Source organism: Bombina bombina, chromosome 2, assembly GCF_027579735.1.
Source record: "Bombina bombina isolate aBomBom1 chromosome 2, aBomBom1.pri, whole genome shotgun sequence".
In the NCBI taxonomy this organism is placed as follows: Eukaryota; Metazoa; Chordata; class Amphibia; order Anura; family Bombinatoridae; genus Bombina; species Bombina bombina.
Genome location: NC_069500.1, coordinates 619,284,234 through 619,307,425, shown reverse-complemented (window position 1 = coordinate 619,307,425; position 23,192 = coordinate 619,284,234). Strand labels below are relative to the sequence as shown.

Genomic DNA, 23,192 nt, shown 5'->3' with positions numbered 1-23,192 from the left:
GTATAGGTGGTATAAATAAGTTACGGCTCTTGGTAACAGCATGTCTAATATACTCCTTAAGTTTTGTTCATAGAATGTATTATAAGTAGGCAGATGCATTTTCATTATCTATTGGCACACTCCATAGCCGTCCACTTCACTGTCACTGACACTGTAACATAATACACTTTATATGGTTATATCACACATGTGCTTTGTACAAGCATACACTTTATTGATTTTGTACAGAAATGTAATTGTGGTTGTGTAATATACATCCCCTATTGATTGCATTGGATGTATTTTGATTGGCTGAAAATTGATGGGGGAGGGGCTTGAGTTACTATTTAACTTTGTTTGTTTCACATTTTGGGTTGTCTGAGGAAGGGGTGAATGCCCCGAAACGTCACTGCCAAATAAATATTTGTTGTTTTGAAATCCAGTGAGTGCTTATTCCTATTCAGATTGTTCAGTCCGTTAAGCACCCTGGTCTGTGTCTGGGTTGGCCAGTGAGAGTGCACTTAATCGAAGCTTCTATATATATATATATATATATATATATTTAATAATTATAGTTTTGTACATAACATAAACTTTCCAAAAATGTATTTTAGGTTAGCAGTGAGCAAGTTGTGGGTCTAGACACTTCATGCTGCCATCCAAGTCTTCCCTGTATTCCTTTTTAGTATCAGGAAACTCTGTTCTAAATCACACATATAGACAAACACATATATGCCCACACACACACAAACATATAAACACATATATACGCACACACACGTAGACACACACATATATACATACATATACACACACTTGAAATATTTTTGCTGTGGGGCCCTTTGTAGACTAGGGGTCTGAATAAACAGCCCTTTGTGTGATATTGATGACCTTTCACTGTATTGGGCACATTAATGGACAGCAAGTGCTAGATAAACCAGCCTTGTGTAATAACTAGCACTCCGTTATATTTTACCATGTGATTTCACTTCTTGCCACATACTCACCGCCTCGCTCTTGTGACATTGCTTCTGACTGAAGTGCCTACATTATGGTCACATACTGTTTAATGCACAATATTAAAACATTCACAATGCAGACAGGTAATTATTTGTAAAGGCTAGACATATTTCCAAAACAATAATTGGATCTTAGAGTAATGGAAAATTGAGGTTTAACAGTTCAGCATCAGTATTTTTTTTATCTAGAAAGTAAAACAATAATAAGAATATTTCTTGTACAAAACATCATATAATGCAACATTTATTTTTCAGGCACACATTTATAAAGGGCAGCAGAAGCTGCAAAAATGTTTGATCTTTGGAACAGGGTTTATCAAGAGATGTGTTGTATCAGCAGCAACTTGCTTTACAGACACACTAAACACTTTGCAAATACAATACATTTCCTTTACTGTAGAATAACATACTTGCCAAGTGTAAACATTTTATAAAATAACTAAACATTGTTTTGGGTTTTTTCGTAACCAACCCCTTGCCTTATTTGGAGTCAGTCAGTCTGGACTGGCATAGACTAGGCTAAGCATGGTCATTATGTTCGCAAATAATGCAGAATTTTGCAGTATATCTGCTGAGGCCAATTAGGGAAAGATTAGGGAACGATATGTAGCAGGGTTAACCTTTAGAAGTCTACAGTGTGCACTTCTAGTTATTAGACTTAGAAAATCCACAATTTACTGAGTTAACTGAAAAGGGGGCAACCTAAATAATGAAAGTATATTGTCATGGTTGCACTAAGGCGTTACAGCCTTTGAGGGGGTACTAGAGACAGTATATAATATAGAAAGGTAAGTAAACACTGCAATACCCTAAGTCCTTTCTACCACAAGACCAGAAGAATAGACCTAAAGGAGGTTAAAGTAATTTTCGTTCCTTTCGTAACTTCAAATGTCAAGTCTTCCTCTCCTTCCTCCAAGCAGGAGCAGTCCAAGTCTTCTTGGAAACCCAATCAGTCTTGGAATAAGGGAAAACAATCAAAGAAGCCCTCTGCTGAGACTAAGTCAGCATGAAGGGTCTGCCCCCGGTCCAGGATCGGATCAAGTGGGGGGCAGACTTTCCTTTTTTTGCCAAGCGTGGATACGATATGTCCCAGATCCTTGGGCTGTGGACATAGTATCTCAGGGGTACAACATAGAATTCAAATCTCATCCTCCCAGGGGCATATTTCCCCTCTCAAGGTTATCTGCAGATCAGGTAAAAAGAGAGGGATTCTTAAAGTGCGTTCAGGACCTTTCCTCCTTGGGAGTGATTGTTCCAGTTCTAGTAAGAGAACAGGGTCTAGGATTTTATTCAAATCTGTTTGTGGTTCCCATAAAAGAGGGAACTTTTCGACCCATTTTAGACCTAAAGTGTCTCAACAAGTTTCTCAGGGTACCGTCCTTCAAAATGGAAACCATTCGTTCCATTCTTCCTTTGGTTCAAGTGGGTGAGTTCATGACGACCATAGACCTGAAGGACGCGTATCTTCATGTTCCCATCCACAGGGATCATCACCAGTTCCTGAGATTCACTTTTCTAGACAAGCACTTTCAGTTTGTGACTCTTCCTTTTGGTCTTGCCAAAGCTCCTAGAATCTTCTCAAAGATTCTGGGGGCTCTCTTGGCAGTTGTCAGGTCTCAGGGAATTGTAGTGGCACCTTACCTAGACGACATATTGGTTCAGGCGCCATCTTTTCAACAAGCAAACTCTCATACAGAGATCTTGTTGTTTTCTCTATGTTCCCATGGCTGGAAAGTGAATCTGGAGAAGAGTTCCCTTGTTCCAGCTACAAGGGTGGTTTTCTTAGGGACCGTCATTGATTCCCTATCTATGAAATATTTTGTGACGGAGGTCAGAAGATCCAAGCTTCTCACTACTTGCCTCTCTCTATAGTCTACTATTCGCCCATAAGTGGCTCAATGTATGGAGGTAATTGGTCTGATGGTCGCTTCCATGGACATCATTCCCTTTGCTTGATTCCATTTGAGAGCTCTGCAATTATGCATGCTCAGACAATGTAACGGAGACCATTCGGATCTATCTTAGAGGATAGATCTAGACCAGTTGACAAGAGACTCTCTCTCGTGGTGGACTTCTCAGAATCATCTGTCTCAGGGCACATGCTTCCAGAGACATTGCTGGGTGATCGTGACCACAGATGCCAGCACGCTAGGCTGGGGAGCAGTCTGGGACTAGTTAAAATCTCAGGGCCTATGGACTCGGGAGGAGTCTTCTCTTCCAATTAACATCTTGCAGTTGAGAGTGATCTTCAATGCTCTGATGACCTGGCCTCAGTTGTCCTTGGCCCGGTTTATCAGGTTCCAGTCAGACAACATCACCTCAGTGGCTTACATCAACCACCAGGGAGGAACTCTGAGTTCCTTGGCCATGAAGGAGGTGACTAACATTCTGCAGTGGGCGGAAGCTCACAATTGTCTTCTATCTGCCATCCACATTCCAGTAGTGGACAACTGGGAGGCGGATTTCCTGACCAGACAGACCTTTCATCTCAGGGAGTGGGCTCTCCATCCGGTGGTGTTCTCCAGGTTATCCCTCAAGTAGGGAGTGCCGGAGTTGAATCTGATGGCATCTCGTCAGAACGCCAAGCTTCCAAGGTACGGTTCAAGGTCAAGAGATCCTCAGGCCGCCCTGATAGATGCTCTGGCGGTTCCTTGGGACTTTGGTCTAGCATACCTGTTTTCTCCGTTTGCTCTCCTTCTAGGAGTCATTGCTCGTATCAAACAGGAGAGAGCGTCTGTAATTCTAATAGCTCCTGCATGGCCTTGCAGGATCTGGTTTGTGGACCTAGTGAAGATGTCATCTCTTCCACCTTGGAGGTTACCTCTGAGGAAGGACCTTCTAACTCAGGGTCCTTTCCTCCATCCAAATCTTGTTTCTCTAAAGCTGACTGCTTGGAGATTGAACGCTTAGTTCTGACTAAGCGTGGGTTTTCGGAGTCTGTTATTGATACTATGATTTAGGCTCATAAGATTTACCATAAGGTATGGTGTAAATACCTTTATTGGTGTGAATTGAAGGGCTACTCTTGGGGTAGGGTCAGGATTCCTAGAATTTGGTCTTTTCTCCAGGATCGTGTTTTACCCTTGAGTGGAGCAGCCGTGACGTATACCTTGGATCCCACCACTTGAGAATTTACCTACTTCATTGAAGTCACATCTGACACTGGTCTATTTTCCGGCCATCCATTTGGACTCCGATAAGAACTTTGTTGGTGTCCATATTCAAGACACTAATATTTTGATTAATGAGTGTACACCATATATACCTTATTCTCACACATATTCTTGTACATGTTTTGATATTATGGTATCTAAGTTTTACTAACAACTGTTTTATTAACAACTGTATTTTGTACTATTGCGCCCCCTAGAGTTGGACACGCTAGTGTTACCAGCATTTAGTACTTGGTCTGGAGAAAGGATTGTCAGTCAGTTCTCTGAAAGGTCAGATTTCTGCATTAACTATTCTTTTACATATGCGTCTGGCGGATGTGCCATATGTTCAATCCTTTTGTCAGACCCTGGTTAGAATCGGGCCTGTGTTCAAATCTGCTGCTCCTCCTTGGAGCCTTAACCTAGTTCTTAGAGTTTTGCAGCATTCTCTGTTTGAGCCAATGCATTCCATAGATATTAAGCTGTTATCTTGGAAGGTTTTGTTTCTTATGGCTTTTTCTAATGCTCGGAGAGTTTCCGAACTCTTGGCTTTGCAGTGTGATTCGCCTTACCTTATTTTTCATGCGAATAAGGCGGTACTTCGTCCTAAATTGGGGTTTCTCCCTAAGGTGGTTTCTGATAGAAACACTAATCAGGAGATTGTTGTTCCTTCTCTCTGTCCTAAGCCTTCCTCTCATAAGGAACGTCTGTTGCATAACTTGGATGTGGTGCACGCTCTAAAATTCTACCTACAGGCTACTACGGATTTTCGCCAGTCTTCTGCCCTGTTTGTTTCTCTGGAAAGCATAAGGGTCAGAAGGCTACTTCTACTTCTCTTTCCATCTGGTTGAGAAGTGTAATTAGTTTTGCTTATGAGACTGCTGGACAGCAGCCTCCTGAGAGACTTACAGCTCATTCCACTAGGGCTGTCTCCTCTTCTTGGGCTTTCAAAAATGAAGCTTCTGTGGAACAGATTGGCAAGGCTGCAAGTTGGTGCTCTCTGCATACCTTTTCCAAATTCTACAAATTTGATACTTTTGCCTCGGCTGAGGCTTCCTTTGGGAGAAAGGTTCTTCAATCGGTGGTGCCTTCTGTTTAGGTCTGCCTGTCTTATTCTCCCTTCCTATTCATTCCGTGTTCTCTAGCTTGGGTATTGGTCCCCACTAGTAATTGAAATGATGTTGTGGGCTCTCCATGTCTTAGGAAAGAAAACAAAATGTATGCTTATCTGATAAATGTCTTTCTTTCCGGACATGGAGAGTCCACAACCCCACCCTTATTAGACAGTATTTTTTGTTAGACCTCAGGCACCTCTACACCTTTGTGTTATCTTCTTTTTCCATTTCCCTTCGGCTGAATGACTGGGGGTTATGGGTAAGGGAAGTGACACTTAACAGCTTTGCTGTGGTGCTCTTTGCCTCCTCCTGCTGGCCAGGAGTGAATATCCCACTAGTAATTGGTATGATGTTGTGAACTCCATGTCCGGAAAGAAAGACATTTATCAAGTAAGCATAAATTTAGTTTTTCCACCTGGATCTCAAGTCTCTAAACTTGATAGTTCTGAGACATAGGGGTTTCTCTGATTCTGTGATTGAAACTCTGATTCAGGCTTGTAAACCTGTTACTGGGAAGATCTATAACAAGGGCTTGGAAGGCCTTTATTTCTTGGTGTATAAATCATGTTTTTTCCTGGCATTCTTTCAGGATACCTAGGATTCTGCAAATTTTGCAGGATGGTCTAGATAAGGGTCTATCTGCCAGTTCTCTGAAAGGACAGATTTAATCTTACCTGGACGACATATTGGTTCAGGTGCCATTTTTTCAACAAGCAAACTCTCATACAGAGATCTTGTTGTTTTCTCTACGTTCCCATGGCTGGAAAGTGAATCTGGAGAAGAGTTCCCTTGTTCCAGCTACAAGGATGGTTTTCTTAGGGACTATCATCGATTCCCTATCTATGAAAATTTTTCTGATGGAGGTCAGAAGATCCAAGCGTCTCACTACTTGCCTCTCTCTACAGTCTACTATTCGCCCATAAGTGGCTCAATGTATGGAGGTAATTGGTCTGATGGTCGCTTCCATGGACATCACTCCCTTTGCTTAATTCCATTTGAGAGCTCTGCAATTATGCATGCTCAGACAATGGAACGGAGACCATTCGGATCTATCTTAGAGGATAGATCTAGACCAGTTGACAAGAGACTCTCTCTCTCGTGGTGGACTTCTCAGGATCATCTGTCTCAGGGCACATGCTTCCAGAGACCTTCCTGGGTGATTGTGACCACAGATGCCAGCATGCTAGGCTGGGGAGCAGTCTGGGACTAGTTAAAATCTCAGGGCCTATGGACTCGGGAGGAGTCTTCTCTTCCAATTAACATCTTGGAGTTGAGAGTGATCTTCAGTGCTCTGATGACCTGGCCTCAGTTGTCCTTAGCCCGCTTTATCAGGTTCCAGTCAGACAACATCACCTCAGTGGCTTACATCAACCACCAGGGAGGAACTCTGAATTCCTTGGCCATGAAGGAGGTGACTAACATTCTGCAGTGGGCGGAAGCTCACAATTGTCTTCTATCTGCCATCCACATTCCAGTAGTGGACAACTGGGAGGCGGATTTCCTGACCAGACAGACCTTTCATCTCAGGGAGTGGGCTCTCCATCCGGTGGTGTTCTCCAGGTTATCCCTCAAGTAGGGAGTGCCGGAGTTGAATCTGATGGCATCTCGTCAGAACGCCAAGCTTCCAAGGTACGGTTCAAGGTCAAGAGATCCTCAGGCCGCCCTGATAGATGCTCTGGCGGTTCCTTGGGACTTTGGTCTAGCATACCTGTTTTCTCCGTTTGCTCTCCTTCTAGGAGTCATTGCTCGTATCAAACAGGAGAGAGCGTCTGTAATTCTAATAGCTCCTGCATGGCCTTGCAGGATCTGGTTTGTGGACCTAGTGAAGATGTCATCTCTTCCACCTTGGAGGTTACCTCTGAGGAAGGACCTTCTAACTCAGGGTCCTTTCCTCCATCCAAATCTTGTTTCTCTAAAGCTGACTGCTTGGAGATTGAACGCTTAGTTCTGACTAAGCGTGGGTTTTCGGAGTCTGTTATTGATACTATGATTTAGGCTCACAAGCCTGTTACTCATAAGATTTACCATAAGGTATGGTGTAAATACCTTTATTGGTGTGAATTGAAGGGCTACTCTTGGGGTAGGGTCAGGATTCCTAGAATTTGGTCTTTTCTCCAGGATCGTGTTTTACCCTTGAGTGGAGCAGCCGTGACGTATACCTTGGATCCCACCACTTGAGAATTTACCTACTTCACTGAAGTCACATCTGACACTGGTCTATTTTCCGGCCATCCATTTGGACTCCGATAAGAACTTTGTTGGTGTCCATATTCAAGAAACTAATATTTTGATTGAGTGTACACCATATATACCTTATTCTCACACATATTCTTGTACATGTTTTGATATTATGGTATCTAAGTTTTACTAACAACTGTTTTATTAACAACTGTATTTTGTACTATTGCGCCCCCTAGAGTTGGACACGCTAGTGTTACCAGCATTTAGTACTTGGTCTGGAGAAAGGATTGTCAGTCAGTTCTCTGAAAGGTCAGATTTCTGCATTAACTATTCTTTTACATATGCGTCTGGCGGATGTGCCATATGTTCAATCCTTTTGTCAGACCCTGGTTAGAATCGGGCCTGTGTTCAAATCTGCTGCTCCTCCTTGGAGCCTTAACCTAGTTCTTAGAGTTTTGCAGCATTCTCTGTTTGAGCCAATGCATTCCATAGATATTAAGCTGTTATCTTGGAAGGTTTTGTTTCTTATGGCTTTTTCTAATGCTCGGAGAGTTTCCGAACTCTTGGCTTTGCAGTGTGATTCGCCTTACCTTATTTTTCATGCGAATAAGGCGGTACTTCGTCCTAAATTGGGGTTTCTCCCTAAGGTGGTTTCTGATAGAAACACTAATCAGGAGATTGTTGTTCCTTCTCTCTGTCCTAAGCCTTCCTCTCATAAGGAACGTCTGTTGCATAACTTGGATGTGGTGCACGCTCTAAAATTCTACCTACAGGCTACTACGGATTTTCGCCAGTCTTCTGCCCTGTTTGTTTCTCTGGATAGCATAAGGGTCAGAAGGCTACTTCTACTTCTCTTTCCATCTGGTTGAGAAGTGTAATTAGTTTTGCTTATGAGACTGCTGGACAGCAGCCTCCTGAGAGACTTACAGCTCATTCCACTAGGGCTGTCTCCTCTTCTTGGGCTTTCAAAAATGAAGCTTCTGTGGAACAGATTGGCAAGGCTGCAAGTTGGTGCTCTCTGCATACCTTTTCCAAATTCTACAAATTTGATACTTTTGCCTCGGCTGAGGCTTCCTTTGGGAGAAAGGTTCTTCAATCGGTGGTGCCTTCTGTTTAGGTCTGCCTGTCTTATTCTCCCTTCCTATTCATTCCGTGTTCTCTAGCTTGGGTATTGGTCCCCACTAGTAATTGAAATGATGTTGTGGGCTCTCCATGTCTTAGGAAAGAAAACAAAATGTATGCTTATCTGATAAATGTCTTTCTTTCCGGACATGGAGAGTCCACAACCCCACCCTTATTAGACAGTATTTTTTGTTAGACCTCAGGCACCTCTACACCTTTGTGTTATCTTCTTTTTCCATTTCCCTTCGGCTGAATGACTGGGGGTTATGGGTAAGGGAAGTGACACTTAACAGCTTTGCTGTGGTGCTCTTTGCCTCCTCCTGCTGGCCAGGAGTGAATATCCCACTAGTAATTGGTATGATGTTGTGAACTCCATGTCCGGAAAGAAAGACATTTATCAAGTAAGCATAAATTTAGTTTTTCCACCTGGATCTCAAGTCTCTAAACTTGATAGTTCTGAGACATAGGGGTTTCTCTGATTCTGTGATTGAAACTCTGATTCAGGCTTGTAAACCTGTTACTGGGAAGATCTATAACAAGGGCTTGGCAGGCCTTTATTTCTTGGTGTATAAATCATGTTTTTTCCTGGCATTCTTTCAGGATACCTAGGATTCTGCAAATTTTGCAGGATGGTCTAGATAAGGGTCTATCTGCCAGTTCTCTGAAAGGACAGATTTAATCTTACCTGGACGACATATTGGTTCAGGTGCCATTTTTTCAACAAGCAAACTCTCATACAGAGATCTTGTTGTTTTCTCTACGTTCCCATGGCTGGAAAGTGAATCTGGAGAAGAGTTCCCTTGTTCCAGCTACAAGGGTGGTTTTCTTAGGGACTATCATCGATTCCCTATCTATGAAAATTTTTCTGATGGAGGTCAGAAGATCCAAGCGTCTCACTACTTGCCTCTCTCTACAGTCTACTATTCGCCCATAAGTGGCTCAATGTATGGAGGTAATTGGTCTGATGGTCGCTTCCATGGACATCACTCCCTTTGTTTAATTCCATTTGAGAGCTCTGCAATTATGCATGCTCAGACAATGGAACGGAGACCATTCGGATCTATCTTAGAGGATAGATCTAGACCAGTTGACAAGAGACTCTCTCTCTCGTGGTGGACTTCTCAGGATCATCTGTCTCAGGGCACATGCTTCCAGAGACCTTCCTGGGTGATTGTGACCACAGATGCCAGCATGCTAGGCTGGGGAGCAGTCTGGGACTAGTTAAAATCTCAGGGCCTATGGACTCGGGAGGAGTCTTCTCTTCCAATTAACATCTTGGAGTTGAGAGTGATCTTCAGTGCTCTGATGACCTGGCCTCAGTTGTCCTTAGCCCGCTTTATCAGGTTCCAGTCAGACAACATCACCTCAGTGGCTTACATCAACCACCAGGGAGGAACTCTGAATTCCTTGGCCATGAAGGAGGTGACTAACATTCTGCAGTGGGCGGAAGCTCACAATTGTCTTCTATCTGCCACCCACATTCCAGTAGTGGACAACTGGGAGGCGGATTTCCTGACCAGACAGACCTTTCATCTCAGGGAGTGGGCTCTCCATCCGGTGGTGTTCTCCAGGTTATCCCTCAAGTAGGGGGTGCGGGAGTTGAATCTGATGGCATCTCTTCAGAACGCCAAGCTTCCAAGGTACGGTTCAAGGTCAAGAGATCCTCAGGCCGCCCTGATAGATGCTCTGGCGGTTCCTTGGGACTTCGGTCTAGCATCTTCCTGATGTTGATTGTTTTTTTCAGGCTTATGTTCATATTAAAGCTGTTATCAAGCCTATTTCTCCTCCATGGAGTCTTAACCTGGTGTTAAGCGTGTTGCAGGCTCCTACTTTTGAAGCAATGTATACATTGGACATTAAACTACTTTTTTGGAAGGTGTTGTTTCTTTTGGCTAGAATACAGGGAGTGCAGAATTATTAGGCAAATCAGTATTTTGACCACATCATCCTCTTTATGCATGTTGTCTTACTCCAAGCTGTATAGGCTCAAAAGCCTACTACCAATTAAGCATATTAGGTGATGTGCATCTCTGTAATGAGAAGGGGTGTGGTCTAATGACATCAACACCCTATATCAGGTGTGCATAATTATTAGGCAACTTCCTTTCCTTTGCCAAAATGGGTCAAAAGAAGGACTTGACAGGCTCAGAAAAGTAAAAAATAGTGAGATATCTTGCAGAGGGATGCAGCACTCTTAAAATTACAAAGCTTCTGAAGCGTGATCATCGAACAATCAAGGGTTTCATTCAAAATAGTTAACAGGGTCGCAAGAAGCGTGTGGAAAAACCAAGGCGCAAAATAACTGCCCATGAACTGAGAAAAGTCAAGCGTGCAGCTGCCAAGATGCCACTTGCCACCAGTTTGGCCATATTTCAGAGCTGCAACATCACTAGAGTGCCCAAAAGCACAAGGTGTGCAATACTCAGAGACATGGCCAAGGTAAGAAAGGCTGAAAGACGACCACCACTGAACAAGACACACAAGCTGAAACGTCAAGACTGGGCCAAGAAATATCTCAAGACTGATTTTTCTAAGGTTTTATGGACTGATGAAATGAGAGTGAGTCTTGATGGGCCAGATGGATGGGCCCGTGGCTGGGTTGGTAAAGGGCAGAGAGCTCCAGTCCGACTCAGACGCCAGCAAGGTGGAGGTGGAGTACTGGTTTGGGCTGGTATCATCAAAGATGAGCTTGTGGGGCCTTTTCAGGTTGAGGATGGAGTCAAGCTCAACTCCCAGTCCTACTGCCAGTTTCTGGAAGACACCTTCTTCAAGCAGTGGTACAGGAAGAAGTCTGCATCCTTCAAGAAAAACATGATTTTCATGCAGGACAATGCTCCATCACACGCGTCCAAGTACTCCACAGCGTGGCTGGCAAGAAAGGGTATCAAAGAAGAAAATCTAATGACATGGCCTCCTTGTTCACCTGATCTGAACCCCATTGAGAACCTGGGGTCCATCATCAAATGTGAGATTTACAAGGAGGGAAAACAGTACACCTCTCTGAACAGTGTCTGGGAGGCTGTGGTTGCTGTTTTGATCTGATGGTGAACAGATCAAAACACTGACAGAATCCATGGATGGCAGGCTTTTGAGTGTCCTTGCAAAGAAACGTGGCTATATTGGTCACTGATTTGTTTTTGTTTTGTTTTTAAATGTCATAAATGTATATTTGTGAATGTTGAGATGTTATATTGGTTTCACTGGTAAAAATAAATAATTGAAATGGGTATATATTTGTTTTTTGTTAAGTTGCCTAATAATTATGCACAGTAATAGTCACCTGCACACACAGATATCCCCCTAAAATAGCTATAACTAAAAACAAACTAAAAACTACTTCCAAAACTATTCAGCTTTGATATTAATGAGTTTTTTGGGTTCATTGAGAACATGATTGTTGTTCAATAATAAAATTAATCCTCAAAAATACAACTTGCCTAATAATTCTGCACTCCCTGTAGTTTCCGAGTTGTCTGCTCTTTCTTGTGAGCCTCCTTATGTGATTTTTCATCAGGATAAGGCTGTTTTACGGACGTCATTTAATTTTTTGCTTAAGGTTGTTTCTTCAGATAACATTGGCAGAGAGAATGTTGTCCCTTCTTTCTGTCCTAATCCTAAAAATGCTTCTGAAAATTATTTTTGGCACGTCCTTTTTCTTACCTCACTTGCTTGGCTATACGCTAGACTGAGGTGTGTGTGAGGGGTTTTATAGAGCTCTTGGGGTTCTAGGTCTTGCCTAGGTGGTGCTGGCACATTAACATTTACTGCATAGTGAGGGTCCAAGAGTGACCCTATGAATCACTCTCCTACAATCTGCTTTTTAGTTTGATGTTGTAATCAGTCCAAAAGAGACCATCGTTTGTTATATAGGGGGTCAATTTTGTTCTATATCTTATAATAAAAGGGGTTAACTACGTTCATATGTTATAATTGAAAGATAAGGACAACAAGAGGTTCATTTAGCTTGCCTGCACATAATGTGACTTTGATTATGTAAAATTGTGAATTATCTGTGAGATCTTGTAAACAAGATTGCATTTTTCATGCTTCATTTGTTTGTATATCTACTTGTAAACCTCAATAAAGTACATTGCAATATATATATATATATATTTGCTGTGCATAACGATATCATTTAAATTACAGGTGTTTACTGTTCTTTTCACCATTTTAATGTACAGACCACATTTTGAGGATATCTGAACTGGAGCACAGGTGAAATAATCAGCTGATTAGTAAACATGGTTATTTTACCTGCTCTCATCCAAGGTTATCCTAAAAATCTGGCCTGTTAGGGAGGCCTGAGCACAGGTTTGAAAACCAGAGCTCTATTGGGAGCCAGCATTGTGTACATTTACATACACTACCTTTCATGTCAATCTATTAGAGACTGCCGTGTGAAAACTTTGTATTTAACTAGTGTGGGGGGTTTTCTCCTTGTCAAAGCATTGTAGTCCATCAGAAGCACCACCCATATTACAAATACAGTATAACAAGAAAATCTGGTTTTCTTAACCTTGAATTAAGTTAAAATAAAAAACAGACATTTCTCAGACTTTTCTGAGGAGGGCTTTGCAAACTGATAGAGAATAAAATATACACAATCAGTGGTACAGTAACATATGACAGCTAATTGATTCAGTATTGCATTGCTGATCTAAAGGTAACTTTAAAGGGATATGAAACCGAAACAAATGTATTTCTCTTGTAAGGTGTATCCAGTCCACGGATTCATCCTTTACTTGTGGGATATTCTCCTTCCCTACAGGAAGTGGCAAAGAGAGCACACATCAGAGCTGTCCATATAGCTCCCCCTCTAGCTCCACCCCCCAGTCATTCTCTTTGCCGGCTCTAAGCACTAGGGTCTCTCTCGGGAGGGTAAAGTGAATGTGGTGTTAGAATTGTAGTTTTTATTATCTTCAATCAAAAGTTTGTTATTTTAAATGTACCGGTTCTAGCAGAAAAGGGATGAAGATTTCTGCTGAGAGGAAAATGATTTTAGCATGTTGTAACTAAAATCCATTGCTGTTCCCACACAGGACTGAGGAGTACCAGAAAACTTCAGTTGGGGGGAACAGTTTGCAGGGGAACTGCAATAAGGTATGTTCAGTCATTTATTTCTAGACAAGACTGAGATAATGCTAGAAGAGACTGACAATATCCCCATGAGGGGAGGGCAAGCTATGTTCAGGGACTTAGTAAGGAATTGAATGCTTACATAACAGGGCTAATTATGCTGGTTGACACTAATTCAGGGCAATCGATTATTTTCTTAGGAAAAAAGACACTTTGAAAGTCCTTTTGGGTTCTTTCTGGGGTTATTACCCACATGGCTATTTTTTATTCACTTTGGAGTGATTTCTTAGGCCTCATAGCTCCGGAGTAGAGTGGGAGGGGCCTAATTTCGCGCCTCAGATGCGCAGTTAGAATTAAATAGAGGTTCATGCTGCTTCATATGGAGGGTCCTGCTGCTGTTTGAGGGCCTAAAGGAAGCTATATTCCCCCAAATCTGGTCCCTAAGGGCAGGTAGGGCCACAGCAGTGCTGTGGCAAGGTGCTGTAGTAATTTTAACCGGGTGTTGGCTTTAGGCTGCTCCGGTTTGGGCATTAAGGGGTTAATCGTTTTGCTACTTGTGGTGCAATCTTACTAAGGCTCTAGGTACATACTGTAAAAATTTCAAAAGGATTACTGCATTTTTCACTGTTTTGCAAAATTGTGTGCCTTTTTTATCTCTTAAAGGCACAGTAACGTTTTTTTAAATTGTGTTTTTTATTTGATTAAAGTGATTTTCAAGCCTGTTTGTGTATACTACTAGTCTGTTAAACACGTCTGACACCAAGGAAAATCCTTGTTCAATGTGTTTAGAAGCCATGGTGGAACCCCCTCTCAGAATGTGTCCCACTTGTAGTGATATGTACTGATACGTCTATACACTTTAAAGGTCATATTGTTGCACTCAAGATGATTCTTAGACTGAAGGTAACGAGGGTAGCCCGTCTGCCTCTCCCCAAGTGTCACAACCAGTTACGCCCGCTCAAGCGACGCCTAGTACCTCTAGTGCGTCTAACCCTTTTACATGACAAGACTTAGCGGCAGTCATGGATAATTCTCTTGCAGCTTTCTTATCTAAACTGCCCGTGTTACCTGCAAAGCGTGATAGCTCTGTTTTAAGAACAGATTATGAGCATTCTGACGCTTTGGTAGCTGTATCTGAAATACCCTCACAACGCTCTGAAGTGGGAGCGAGGGATTTGATGTCTGAGGGAGAAGTCTCTGATTCAGGAAGGGTTCCTCCTCAGACAGATGCAGATACATTGGCTTTTAAATTTAAACTAGAACACCTCCGCGTTTTGCTCAGGGAGGTATTAGCTACTCTGGATGACTGCGACCCTTTGGTGGTCCCAGAGAAATTGTGTAAAATGGACAAGTACTTAAAGGTCCCTGTTTACACTGATGCGTTTCCGGTCCCTAAGAGGATTGCGGATATCGTTACTAGGGAGTGGTATAGACCAGGTGTCCCCTTTGTTCCCCCTCCTGTTTTTAAGAAAATGTTCCCCATATCTGACCCCGTGCGGGACTCGTGGCAGACGGTTCCTAAGGTGGAGGGGGCTGTTTCTTCACTTGCTAAACGCACAACCATACCAATTGAAGACAGTTGTGCTTTTAAAGACCCTATGGATAAAATATTAGAGGGTTTACTTAAGAAAATTTTTGTTCAACAAAGTTTTCTTCTCCAACCTATTGCCTGCATTATTCCTGTAACTACTGCAGCTGCTTTCTGGTTTGAGGCGCTGGAAGACTCGCTCCAGACGGAGACCTAATATGAGGAAATTATGGATAGAATTAAGGCTCTAAAGCTAGCTAATTCTTTTATCACTGACGCCGCTTTCCAAATAGCTAAGTTAGCGGCGAAAAATTCAGGTTTCGCCATTTTGGCGCGCAGGGCGCTATGGCTAAAGTCCTGGTCGGCCGATGTGTCGTCTAAATCCAAGCTTTTGAACATTCCTTTCAAAGGAAAGACCCTCTTCGGGCCTGAATTGAAAGAGATTATTTCAGAAATCACCGGGGGAAAAGGCCATGCTCTCCCTCAGGACAAGCCCTTTAAGACAAAGAACAAAGCTAATTTTCGTTCCTTTCGTAATTTCAGGAACGGCCCCGCTTCATCCTCTCCGGCTTCAAAGCAAGAGGGTAACGCTTCACAGCCCAAGGCAACCTGGAAACCTTACCAGGGCTGGAATAAGGGTAAACAGGCCAAAAAGCCTGCAGCTGCCACCAAGACAGCATGAAGGGGTAGCCCCCGATCCGGGACCGGATCTAGAAGGGGGCAGACTCTCTCTTTTCGCTCAGGCCTGGGCAAGAGATGTACACGATCCTTGGGCATTAGAGACTGTATCCCAAGGATATCTTCTGGAATTCAAGGACTCTCCTCCAAGGGGAAGGTTCCACATTTCTCGTCTGTCTACAGATCAGACAAAGAAAGAGGCGTTTTTACGCTGTGTAGAAGAGCTACATACAATGGGAGTGATCCACCCAGTTCCAATTGCGGAACAAGGGTTGGGTTTTTACTCAAACCTGTTTGTGGTTCCCAAAAAAGAGGGAACTTTCAGACCCATCCTGGATCTAAAAATTCTAAACAGATTCCTCAGAGTCCCATCATTCAAGATGGAGACCATTCGGACAATCTTACCAATGATCCAGGAAGGTCAATATATGACTACCGTGGATCTAAAGGATGCCTACCTACACATTCCTATCCACAAAGATCATCACCAGTTTCTCAGGTTCGCTTTTCTGGACAAGCATTACCAGTTTGTGGCTCTTCCCTTCAGCTTAGCCACTGCTCCCAGAATTTTCACAAAGGTGCTAGGGTCCCTCCTGGCGGTCCTAAGGCCGCGGGGCAGAGCAGTGGCGCCTTACCTAGACGACATCTTAATTCAGGCGCCATCTTTCCAAACAGCCAAGTCTCACACTGAGATTGTATTGGGCTTTCTGAGGTCTCATGGGTGGAAGGTGAACATCAAAAAGAGTTCTCTTTCCCCTCTCACAAGGGTTCCCTTCCTAGGGACTCTAATAGACTTGGTAGCAATGAAAATATTTCTGACGGAGGTCAGAAAGTTAAAACTCTTAACTACTTGCCGAGCTCTTCATTCCATTCCCCAGCCATCCGTAGCTCAGTGCATGGAGACAAACGGATTAATGGTAGCAGCAATGGACATAGTCCCTTTTGCTCGGATACACCTCAGACCACTGCAACTATGCATGCTCAAACAGTGGAATGGGGATTATGCAGATTTGTCTCCTCAAATTCAGTTGGACCAGGAGACCAGAGATTCTCTTCTCTGGTGGTTGTCTCATGATCACCTGTCTCAGGGAATATGTTTCCTCAGGCCAGAGTGGATCATTGTAACGACCGACGCCAGTCTGTTAGGCTGGGGTGCGGTCTGGGACTCCCTGAAAGCTCAGGGCTTATGGTCTCGGGAAGAAACTCTTTTCCCGATAAACATTCTGGAACTGAGGGCGATATTCAAGGCTCTTCAGGCATGGCCTCAACTAGCTGCGGCCAAATTCATCAGATTTCAGTCGGACAACATCACGACTGTAGCTTACGTCAATCATCAGGGGGGAACAAAGAGTTCCCTAGCGATGACGGAAGTAACCAAAATAATCAGGTGGGCGGAGGATCACTCCTGCCATCTCTCAGCAATTCACATCCCAGGAGTAGACAACTGGGAGGCGGATTTTCTAAGTCGTCAGACTTTTCACCCGGGGGAGTCGGAACTCCACCCGGAGGTATTTGCCCAGCTGACTCAGCTATGGGGCACCCCAGAGTTGGATCTGATGGCGTCCCGTCAGAACACCAAACTTCCTCTCTACGGGTCCAGGTCCCAGGATCCCAAGGCGGTATTGATAGATGCTCTAGCAGCGCCTTGGTCCTTCAGTCTGGCTTATGTTTTTCCACCGTTTCCTCTTCTCCCTTGTCTGGTTGCCAGAATCAAGCAGGAGAAGGCTTCTGTGTTTCTGATAGCGCCTGCGTGGCCACGCAGGACTTGGTATGCAGACCTAGTGGACATGTCATCTGTCCCACCATGGACATTGCCATTGAGGCAGGATCTTCTAATACAGGGTCCGTTCAAGCATCCAAATCTAATTTCTCTGCGTCTGACTGCTTGGAGATTGAACGCTTAATTCTATCAAAGCATGGTTTCTCTGAGTCAGTTATAGATACTCTGATTCAGGCTAGAAAGCCTGTCACCAGGAAAATCTACCATAAGATATGGCGGAAATATCTTTGTTGGTGTGAATCCAAGGGATACTCATGGAGTAAGATTAGGATTCCCAGGATATTGTCTTTCCTCCAAGACGGATTGGAGAAAGGATTGTCAGCTAGTTCCTTAAAGGGACAGATATCTGCTCTGTCTATCCTTTTACACAAGCGTCTGGCAGAGGTACCAGACGTTCAAGCATTTATTCAGGCTTTAGTCAGAATCAAGCCTGTTTATAAACCCGTGGCTCCGCCATGGAGTCTAAGTCTAGTTCTTTCAGTTCTTCAAGGGGTTCCGTTTGAACCCTTACATTCCATAGATATTAAGTTGTTATCTTGGAAAGTTTTGTTTTTGGTAGCTATTTCTTCTGCTCGAAGAGTCTCAGAATTATCTGCCTTGCAGTGTGATTCACCTTACCTGGTGTTCCACGCAGATAAGGTAGTTTTGCGTACCAAACCTGGTTTTCTTCCTAAAGTTGTTTCTAACAAGAATAGTAACCAGGAAATAGTTGTTCCTTCTCTGTGTCCTAATCCTTCTTCGAAGAAGGAACGTCTGTTACACAATCTTGATGTAGTTCGTGCTTTAAAGTTCTATTTACAAGCAACTAAGGATTTCAGACAAACATCTTCCTTGTTTGTTATCTATTCTGGTAAGAGGAGAGGTCAGAAAGCGACTGCTAACTCTCTTTCCTTTTGGCTGAAAAGCATCATCCGTTTGGCCTATGAGACTGCTGGCCAGCAGCCTCCTGAAAGGATTACTGCTCATTCTCATTAAAAATGAGGCTTCTGTTGAACAGATTTGTAAGGCAGCGACTTGGTCTTCACTGCATACTTTTTCCAAATTTTACAAATTCGATACTTTTGCTTCTTCGGAGGCTATTTTTGGGGGAAAGGTTTTGCAAGCAGTGGTGCCTTCCGTTTAAGGTACCTGTCTTGTTCCCTCCCTTCATCCGTGTCCTAAAGCTTTGGTATTGGTATCCCACAAGTAAAGGATGAATCCGTGGACTGGACACACCTTACAAGATAAAACAGAATTTATGCTTACCTGATAAATTACTTTCTCTTGTGGTGTATCCAGTCCACGGCCCGCCCTGGCAATTGAGTCAGGTATAAATTTTTTTGTTTAAACTACAGTCACCACTGCACCCTATAGTTAGTTTCTCCTTTTTCTTCCTAACCTTTGGTCGAATGACTGGGGGGGTGGAACTAGAGGGGGGAGCTATATGGACAGCTCTGCTGTGTGCTCTCTTTGCCACTTCCTGTAGGGAAGGAGAATATCCCACAAGTAAAGGATGAATCCGTGGACTGGATACACCACAAGAGAAAGTAATTTATCAGGTAAGCATAAATTCTGTTTTTGTGGTTCAGACAGAGCATACAGTTTTAAAGAGTTTCCAATGTATCCAATTATCATATTTGCTTTGCTCCAATGATATTCTTTGCTGAAGGGATATCTAGGTAGGTGTCTGGTGCACTACATGGCAGGAAACAGTGCTGCCCCCTAGTGCTCTTGTAGTGGATAACATTCTTGCAAAACCGCTGTCATAAAGTGCTCCAGAAATGGGTCGACTCCTAAGCATACACCCCTGCTTTTCAATAAAAGATACCAAGAGAGCAACGACAAATGTGATAATAAAAGTAAATTTAGATAGTTGTTTAAAATTGCGTGCTCTATCTGAATCACAAAAGAAAAATGTGGGTTTCATATCCCTTTAACAATGCTTAATCCCTTAATGGGGTTAAACACATAGGGGTCAAAACGTATATCAACTAATCCATTGTTTTGCATCTGATTACCCCTACTGAGAAGAGTTATTGATAGGTATGTAACAAGGGAAGGAATTTTCAGATTCATGGACAGGAAAAGATGGCAAAATAAATAATGAAATATAATGTAGAATGTTGTTTTACCAAGTAAACATTTTATTGTTCATTTATAAAATGTTTAATGTCCCTTTTAAATACAGGACAAAATAACTACACCTTGGTCCTGTATAAAATACATGATTCATTATTGTTTTTCTGTCTTTAGGAGAAGCAGAAAATATCCTAGAAAGAGAAATTACCTTGCTGGAACTGCCACAAGGGGTACCTACATTTGACACCATTGAGAAAGACAGAAGGGCTCAGAGCAAGTTCTTTATAGAGAAATAATGTGGACTCATCAGCCAACACTGTGGCAGTACTGACCTTGCAATATTTTAATATGCCGTCCTTGATTATTTCAATCAAATTCCATGAAATGTTTAGAGGCACATTTTGTAATCTCTGACTTAATAAAATAAAAACATGTGTACAAAATGCTTTGAGATGCAGAATTCCATCCCTGCTTGTTATAAAGTGAATGTATTTTAGCCACTTCAAATACTGTTTAATTTATAAGAATGAACAAGTGGATGTTGGAGTCACCTTTGAATGGACCTGGAAGAAAGTATGCTATAATCTGCACCATATGAATTGTGTGTATATTATGAGTGTCAGAGCATATTGTTGTAAAAGGATACGTAAAAATTCATTGTAGAGCACATCTGCACATTCATACAAATTAGATGATATGTTTCCAAATTAGCAATTGTCAAACCTCTCACTTGCTCAACAGTCCTAACAAGGACAAAACAGTTGTCCATGTGTGGTTTTCCTTTGTTTACTTCTATTCCTGTTACGCTTTAAAGGGCTGAGTACAAATACAGTAGCATGGTTACTACTCACCATACTGTTGGGGGGTTTTCTCTTGTAGCTGCAGCTCTCTTTAAAGCTGTTCTCTAATTTTAACCCATTACAGAAGTCAGTTGGTTGGATCTTTACATTGGCCACCACCATCTTGTAACGCGTATTGTTGCAGTCTTTGATAGAAGCAGTGCACTTTCACACATTAGTGATATTGCTGACTTTTTGACAGATATTGCTGACTTTTTGACAGCTATGCCTTGCACTTGGTATCAGCGTGCACAATGGAAAATACAAGCTTTGCAAAGTTGTGGGTTTTTTTTCTTTTACGCAGTTAAAATATAATATAACAAATATAATAAGCTTAATTAGAGCATAAATCTCTGATAATGCCGGTCTTGTTTTACGAAGCAGCGTCAGCCAAAGAGGGCATAGGCTAATAACGGAAAGACCATACTTAAGCCGGCTCTTCTGCTGTCTACACTAATGCGCTATTTGAATAACCCGCAAAACCTGAGCGGTTTGATAATCAATACACCGCTCTTCATGTTACATTTTATGCTGAGACTCAGTAAAGCTTATCGTAATGCCTATTTCTCCAACATTGGTGTGTCCGGTCCACGGCGTCATCCTTACTTGTGGGATATTCTCTTCCCCAACAGGAAATGGCAAAGAGTCCCAGCAAAGCTGGTCACATAATCCCTCCTAGGCTCCGCCCACCCCAGTCATTCTCTTTGCCGTTGCACAGGCAACATCTCCACGGAGATGGTTAAGAGTTTTTTGGTGTTTAAATGTAGTTTTTATTCTTCTATCAAGTGTTTGTTATTTTAAAATAGTGCTGGTATGTACTATTTACTCTGAAACAGAAAAAGGATGAAGATTTCTGTTTGTAAGAGGAAGATGATTTTAGCAGAAGTTACTAAAATCGATTGCTGTTTCCACACAGGACTGTTGAGATGAAGTAACTTCAGTTGGGGGAAACAGTTAGCAGACTTTTCTGCTTAAGGTATGACTAGCCATATTTCTAACAAGACCATGTAATGCTGGAAGGCTGTCATTTCCCCTCATGGGGACCGGTAAGCCATTTTCTTAGTTAAACATAAAAGAATAAAGGGCTTCAAAAGGGCTTAAAAAACTGGTAGACATTTTTCTGGGCTAAAACGATTGCTTTACTAGGCATATTATGCAGATTCTAACTATTAATGGTTATTATAATCTTGGGGATTGTTTAGAAAAACGGCAGGCACTGTGTTGGACACCTTTTTCAGATGGGGGCCTTTTCTAGTTATAGACAGAGCCTCATTTTCGCGCCACTAATGCGCAGTTGTTTTTGGAGAGCAAGGCATGCAGATGCATGTGTGAGGAGCTAAGAATCACTGAAAAAGCTTATAGAAGGCATCATTTGGTATCGTATTCCCCTCTGGGCTTGGTTGGGTCTCAGCAAAGCATATAGCTGGGACTGTATAGGGGTTAAATGTAAAAACGGCTCCGGTTCCGTTATTTTAAGGGTTAAAGCTCTGAAATTTGGTGTGCAATACTTTTAATGCTTTAAGACACTGTGGTGAAATTTTGGTGAATTTTGAACAATTCCTTCATACTTTTTCACATATTCAGTAATAAAGTGTTTTCAGTTTGAAATTTAAAGTGACAGTAACGGTTTTATTTTAAAGCGTTTTTTGTGCTTTGTTGACAAGTTTAAGCCTGTTTAACATGTCTGTACCATCAGATAAACTATGTTCTATATGTATGAAAGCCAATGTGTCTCCCCATTTAAATTTATGTGATAATTGTGCCATAGCGTCCAAACAAAGTAAGGACAGTAATGCCACAGATAATGATTTTGCCCAAGATGATTCCTCAAATGAGGGGAGTAAACATGATACTACATCATCCCCTTCTGTGTCTACACCAGTTTTGCCCACACAGGAGGCCCCTAGTACATCTAGTGCGCCAATACTTATTACCATGCAACAATTAACGGCTGTAATGGATAACTCTATAGCAAATCTTTTATCCAAAATGCCTACTTATCAGAGAAAGCGCGATTGCTCTGTTTTAAACACTGAAGAGCAAGAGGACGCTGATGATAATTGTTCTGTCATACCCTCACACCAATCTGAAGGGGCCATGAGGGAGGTTTTGTCTGAGGGAGAAATTTCAGATTCAGGAAAGATTTCTCATCAAGCTGAACCTGATGTTGTGACATTTAAATTTAAATTAGAACATCTCCGCGCACTGCTTAAGGAGGTATTATCTACTCTGGATGATTGTGACAATTTGGTCATTCCAGAGAAGTTATGTAAGATGGACAAGTTCCTAGAGGTTCCGGTGCCCCCCGACGTTTTTCCTATACCCAAGCGGGTGGCGGACATAGTAAATAAAGAGTGGGAAAGGCCCGGCATACCTTTTGTCCCCCCCCCCTATATTTAAGAAATTATTTCCTATAGTCGACCCCAGAAAGGACTTATGGCAGACAGTCCCCAAGGTCGAGGGGGCGGTTTCTACTCTAAACAAACGCACTACTATTCCTATCGAAGATAGTTGTGCTTTCAAAGATCCTATGGATAAAAAATTAGAGGGTTTGCTTAAAAAGATTTTTGTTCAGCAAGGTTACCTTCTACAACCAATTTCATGCATTGTTCCTGTCACTACGGCAGCGTGTTTCTGGTTCGAGGAACTAGAAAAGTCGCTCAAT

General features: G+C 42.5%; 1 protein-coding gene across 1 annotated transcript in view; it reads left to right on the top strand.

Annotated features, from left to right (window-relative positions):
* Positions 1 to 20,131, top strand: part of PLGRKT (plasminogen receptor with a C-terminal lysine) — a 314,821-nt gene extending 294,690 nt beyond the window's left edge. Inside the window, exon 5 of the mRNA XM_053702554.1 lies at positions 19,863 to 20,131. Coding sequence (XP_053558529.1) covers positions 19,863 to 19,984 — 122 coding nt within the window. The 3' untranslated portion in view covers positions 19,985 to 20,131. The remainder of the gene's footprint in view (positions 1 to 19,862) is intronic.
* Positions 20,132 to 23,192: the final 3,061 nt, after the last annotated feature.